The 6,000-nt window shown below is 56.4% G+C and overlaps 1 protein-coding gene across 5 annotated transcripts in view; it reads right to left on the minus strand.

Annotated features, from left to right (window-relative positions):
• CXCL12 (C-X-C motif chemokine ligand 12) overlaps positions 1-5,795 on the minus strand; it is a 28,356-nt gene extending 22,561 nt beyond the window's left edge. For all 5 annotated transcript variants that reach the window (XR_011376785.1, XM_030844037.3, XM_030844038.3 and 2 more), the window contains exons 1-2: positions 5,644-5,795; positions 1,299-1,416 (exon numbers count right to left, since the gene is read on the minus strand). Coding sequence is in view for 4 of the 5 variants with exons in the window: in XM_030844037.3 (XP_030699897.1) it covers positions 1,299-1,416; positions 5,644-5,704 (179 nt within the window). In the remaining variant the exon portion in view is untranslated. The remainder of the gene's footprint in view (positions 1-1,298; positions 1,417-5,643) is intronic.
• Positions 5,796-6,000: the final 205 nt, after the last annotated feature.

Raw genomic sequence — 6,000 nt, forward strand, 5'->3', positions numbered from 1 at the left:
CAGCCGCTCGGGGTCTAGGAGGACCCGTGCGGCCAGCACAGAGGCTCATGGACACCAGGAGTCTTCACACAGCCTGCCTGTTGAGTCAACGAGCTGTGCAGAGGGCCTGGCTCAGAGCAAGGCGTATCCAGGTCCAATTCTGGGGATTGCTGTTTGTTAATGTGTTTGCCCGGAAAGACATGAGGATTCTATCTGGCTCCTTCAACCTCGAGGCAAGGGAACCCACAGAGTCTGCACTGCAAAGTGGGCCCATCCTCGCTGAATTCATTATCTGATTAAATACTTCTCAAAAGAGAGTATTTTATTACAAGCAAAGAAAATGAAAACAAAAAAATTCGTCTTCTAGTGCCCTAAAGCATACTGTAAATGACAAACACATTCAAGGCAGCAAAGGCTAGAGAAAAAAAAAAGTCAAACCTAAAACCAGTTGGTGTTGGGTGGAGAGTCGTCAGATGGGTGTAGCTTTTGCTCCAACTGCTGTGTTCCCGTCTTGCTTTTAGTGCTGGGACTTTTCAGGAGGTGAGCTCTGCCCAGGAGACCCCGAGCCTCCACTCCCCGACATCTAGACACATGGTCAAGCTCGCTGTGAGCGAGCACGGGGACACATGGGCACCGGAGGGCCGAGCAATGGACGGCCACGTGTGGCTTTCTTTCTGGACTTGGTTCAGGCTCCTGCTCTCCAGGAGAGATCTTAGTGTCTCATGTATGTGTGATTTTGGTATGTCTCGTTTCCCACATGAATAAAATCAAATGTTAGCAGCTGCCATCAACACCAGCAAAACTGAAACCTTGTGTGTTGGCTTTTCAGAAAATGCAGTTAAGTGCGCTGGTAATTTTGAGTTTCACCAAACAGTTTAACGATGACTTCAACTGAATTTGAGTCTTGTGAGTTTGTGCTATGTGATAAAGGATTAAATTAGGGCACCAAAGCCCTGAAATTGGCAGAACCGTTACTAGCAAGGGGCTGGCTAATTTACTGTACTTCAGCAGAAAGAAACTTTGGTGAATCCCATGTTTCTCCAGTCTAAGGGTGCATCTGAATGTGCTCCCATCTCTTGCACTAAAGGGAGGAAGCTTGGAAAGAAGAGGCAAGGACCCTCTGTGAGTGAGCACGGCACCAAGGGTAAGAGAAGCTTTTAAAACTCCTGCCTGGTGGTACTATCAGCTGCCTCTAATTATGCCAGGTTCGAGCCTGGACACTCGGCATGTGTCATTTCTCTAGCTTTAACAAGTCTGTGAATTAGGTGTTACTATGGCCATCAAATGGAACATCCCTGGAGGAGGATGTTCAGACTTACACGATTTGAAGGGCACAATTCGGAGTGTTGAGGATTTTGAGATGCTTGACATTGGCTCTGGCGACGTGGCTCTCAAAGAATCGGCAAGGGCATCTGTAGCTCAGGCTGACCGGTTTCCCTAGAGAGGTAACGAGAACAAAGCAGCTTGTTATTATCCTGCCAGGCCTTGGGGATACAAGTGTGTCTGAGTCTGCAGCCGAGTGATCAGACGGTGGAATGAGGGTAGGATGGGGAACGATGGGAGGAGTCATGGGTGCATCCTGGCAGAGACCTTTTCCTTGGGCAGCGCAGGGAGCTCTGAGTGGGCTGAGGCTCAGCTTCTACAGGGCAAGAGGCCAGAAGGACCTGAGGAGAGCTGGACCTTAGGAGGGTAGGGAAGCTAAAATCGGAAGGCCCCTGCTTGGGTGTCTCAAGATGAAGGACATTAATCACAGGAGAGAACTGTTTCAGTCCAAGGTACTGAGGTTCCTAGTTATTCTTTGCAAAATAAATTCCTCCATGGCCAACTGAGAAAGACTTCCTGATTCAGGGACCAGGGAGGGGGAAGAAGGAGGCTCCAGGCTCGCTCTCTCCCAGGAGCCACTGCAGCTCCCCTGGGAATGCTCCCCTCCCCCACCTGCAGTCTTCTCTGTCCTCACATTTACCTTAAGCCCAGGCAACCACAAAAGAATCCCACCGGCTTCCTACCTGGGCGTCCCCAGAGGGCAGGCAAGGGCCCATCTTCTCCCTGCACTTCCAGGGCTGGAGGCAAACGTGGCTTTCATTGCCTGTGCAGGGATGCTCCAGCCTCCTGGGTTGTATTACATCTTTGTTTGCCAATTCACCAATTTGCAAAATACCATAATTGACACTCATTAGTGTAAATTAGCAAAGGGCTCCTGCAGAACCCGCAGCTCACCCTGGAAGTCTAGAATTGCAATCCCCGGGGGGTGGGTGGTGGGTACTGACTTTTGTGTGTGTGTGTGTGTGCGCCCGCGCGCGTGTATGTGTGCGCGCGTGTATGTGTGCGTGCGCGTATGTGTGCGCGCGCGTGTGTGTGCGCGTGGATGTGTGCGCGCGTGGATGTGTGCGTGCGTATGTGTGTGCGCGCGCGTGTGTGTGTGCGCGTGGATGTGTGCGCGCGTGGATGTGTGTGTGCGTGTATGTGTGCGCGCGTGTGTGTGTGTGCGCGTGTGTGTGTGTGTGTGCGTGGATGTGTGCGTGTTTTCTGCAGATTTTATCCAAGCCCTACTTAATACCCCAAATTATTTGAATTTGTGGATCCTTTCATCAGGGATTAAATGTAGGTCTGAGAATATTTAGTCCAGAGATTAAAAAAAAAAAAAAAAGTTTGCCTGTTTACAGAGCTCCCAGAGGGCTCCTGGTGGTTCTGAAGCTCCATATGTGGGGCAAGAGAGCTGGGGAGGCCTGTGAGTGAGGGACTTAATTTTTTTTCCTCAAGGCTGAACTCCGTCAAGAGATGGCATGGCCAACAAGTCAGGCGGAAAGCAGACCACCTTGGCCCCCCAAGACCAAACTCGACTCCCTGAAAACCAGGAAGAAGAAAGCCTGGCTTCAAGGCTCTCAGTGACTCGTGGCACTGGAGAGCCTGGAGCAGGCTTCAGGTTTACACCTGGGCTAAGTCCAGAAAGTCGCTGCTGGGGCCTGGCTTTTAGCAAGTGTACCGGGTCCCTGCAGAAGTCTGTATGGCCCTGTAACCAGATCACCTGGGAAAGTGGCCTGCAGCTGGGGGCTGGGTGGCCAGGGTAAAGGAAGAGCCAAAGTCTCCCCTCCGAGTGTCCTGCCTCCAGGTTCCCCTGAAATTCTCAGGGGTCCTTCAGAGCTGAGCAGAACCGGCATGTGGGGCCCACTGGTGAGGCAGGACTGGTCCCAACCCCAGAGCAGCAGACTGCAAGGTGCACAGTAGGACAGCTGCTGGGGGCAGCGCTGTGCAAGATGGGGGCTGCTCCTCCCCCGTGTCCCTGAGATGCTGTTCTGAGTCCATTAGCGAAGCAGTGGCGATCAGGCCAGAAATCAGAGCCCATTCTGAGCTCAGAACACAAGCTTTCTCTTTCTCTCTTCTCCCCTCTCCACCTCCTGGGATTATCCATTTCCTTCAAAGGCAATTTTTATTCCTGCTCCCAGGACCCAGTTGCCTGCCTGTCAAGTGGAGAATTTCAACAGGTTTTTTAAAGTGACAGAGCCCCAAGTGTTCTTACCAAGAGAGCTAGGTGCTGTGTCCAGCTGGTGACCTTCCTGCCAGCTTTTTGTCAATATTACTAACTTTTCCAACTGTTTTGCATGTGGTCCGTGTACAGGCAAGAGGCCTGACTGGTCCAGATGTTACCCAGGGCTCGGGGGAACTTGGCTTCTGGTGAACTTGGCTCCGCTCCGGAGCAGTCCTTCCACTCTAATGCAGAGACAAGAGCGCCCAAGCCAGCCCCTCCAGCCAGGCCTAGGAATGGGGCCCACCCTGACTTTAACCCCTAGAAGCCCAGGGCATCCGGGGACCCAGCTGCTTGGCTGAGGTTAGCCAATGGAGGGAGGGCAGGAGCCCGAGTCAGAGCCTGAACAAGGGGACCCAGCATGGGTACACAGGCTCCAGGTGGTCAAAAAGTTCATTCTGGCCTATGCGTGCAAGGAGAGCCCGACTAAGCGGGAGCCCAGGACCCTGACTTGGCCACTTGGCTGCCAAGAGGGCAACTCAGATGGGCAAGCAACCAACCCTTCCCAGAGTCAGGAGGAGTCTGTGGATGAGGCCCCCACTCCTTCTGTGCTCCCCCCAGGTCAGCCATGCCCAGGACTCAAGGACCTGGGTCCTTGCATTCTAGTCACTTCTGCAGTTCCCCAGGGGAGGGGGCAGCTAGAAGAAGCACCATTTCCTCCCACAGCTGGATGATGACACGTCTACTCTCACCAAACCACTCAATTGTTAATACCCAAACCAGAGTGTGCCCCATGACCTGGGTTGGGGGTGTCAGTGTCAGTGTAAAGACACAGGCTAGGATACTTTTTCAGCTTACAGAAAAATTCTGAATTCCCTTTGGTGCCAGTCTCTCTGCAGCTCTGACCAGCAACTTGCTACACTTTTAAAGAACACTTCCCAGGTGGTCAGCCACCAGCCAGTGAGAATGCAGCAGAGGTCTTCAGCTGGCACCTAGCAGACTGCTCCAGGGCCTGGGGCCCTGCACAGACCTCAGCTGCACCAAGCACAGTGTCCTTCAACCCTTTGCAGGATTCGTTGGAAACTTCGCAGCCAAGAAAGCTCAGCATGGCCTGACCGTGCTGACATGGTTTTGTTTTGTGCGTTCAGAGGCAACAGTTTATTTTGGTTTGCAGCAGTGGTGTCCTGTAACAGGACAGTGAGATTTCGCTTAAGCCTCAAAAGGAAAAAAGCTCTCTCCCTCTCACAGTGAAACGGTACACCACCTTTCCCCATGGCCTAAAGCCTTGGCGACTGAACTTTGCTGCAGCGCTCACTCCGAGATAGAGCAGTGCTCGCCTGTCTGGCGACAAAGGCGCCAGCCTGCAGGTGTGTTTTGGGGGCTGGGCAGGCGCATGCATGACCCAGATCGCCCCTGGGCCTCTCCTGGGTGACCCCAGAAAGAGGCAGGGAAGGCACTGTCTGGACGCGCTTCCAGCTTCGCCGCGTCGCTGCGGACCGCGTTGCGGTACAGAAGCGCAGCCAGGCGTTCGCTGCAAACCCGACAGCTGCTCGGAACGATAAGACTGCGAGGGACGCCTCGCAGCTGCACCCGATCGCATTGCCACCACAAGCAAGTCGCGATGCCAGACAGGCTTTGCAAAGCGCTCTCTCCAACAGGAACCGCAGAACGCATCTCCAGCGCGGTGCTCATTGGGGCCTTGGCGCGGGCCGGGGCAGAGGAGCCGTGGCCTCGCACGGAGCCAGAAGCCCATTCTACTCTGGAAACCGAGCTGGGCCGCGGGAAGGCACTAGCTGGGAGGTGGATGGTCAAGGGCCAGGGACCCGCGGCTCCCGACTCGGCTCCACACCTCCGCGCCCTCCCGCTCCGGCTCCGAAAGCGCCCTGGGCGCGCTCGCATCCAGTTATCCTGCCCGACCTCGCTCTGCAGCCCGCCCGAGGTCTGGCGGCCGCTCCCGCGTCCCGGAACCCGAGCTCAGCAGCGGAGTGCGAGCCTCAGCGCGGGGGCGCTACGCTGGGGACCTCAAACGCCGCACGCCGAGGGAGCGCGCCCCGCGAGGTGGGCTGCCTCGACCTCCCGGGTGCAAAGCGGCTCGGATTAGGTTCGCTCGGGACGGCGCGGGCCGGGGCAGAGGAGCCGTGGCCCCGCACGGAGTCAAGAGCCTGGCGCCTGCCCACGCCTCCGTCGCCGGGCGCACTCACCGTCGCTGAGGCACAGCGCAGCCAGCACAAGAGCCAGCACAGCGACGATCTTGGCATCCATGGCTAGAGCGGGCGGCGGGTGGACGGAGGCAGGACGTGGAGGGGATGCGACTGCGGAGAGTGAAAGTGCGGCAGCAGGAGGCGCGCGCCCAGCACTTTAGAGGCGAAAGCGGGGCGGGGTGGGGCGGGGCGGGCGCGCGGCAAGGGGCGGGCCTGGAGCCGAATTCTGCCTGCGGCCCGGGGCTCTGACCAGAGTCCCCTCCCACGCGGCCGCTCCCCCTGTCCCCTCCCTCCCACCCCTGCTCCGCGCCCGGGATGCTCCTGGGCCTGCGGTGCGCCCCAGCCTCTGACCTCTCG

This window comes from Globicephala melas, chromosome 16, assembly GCF_963455315.2.
Source record: "Globicephala melas chromosome 16, mGloMel1.2, whole genome shotgun sequence".
Classification (NCBI taxonomy): Eukaryota; Metazoa; Chordata; class Mammalia; order Artiodactyla; family Delphinidae; genus Globicephala; species Globicephala melas.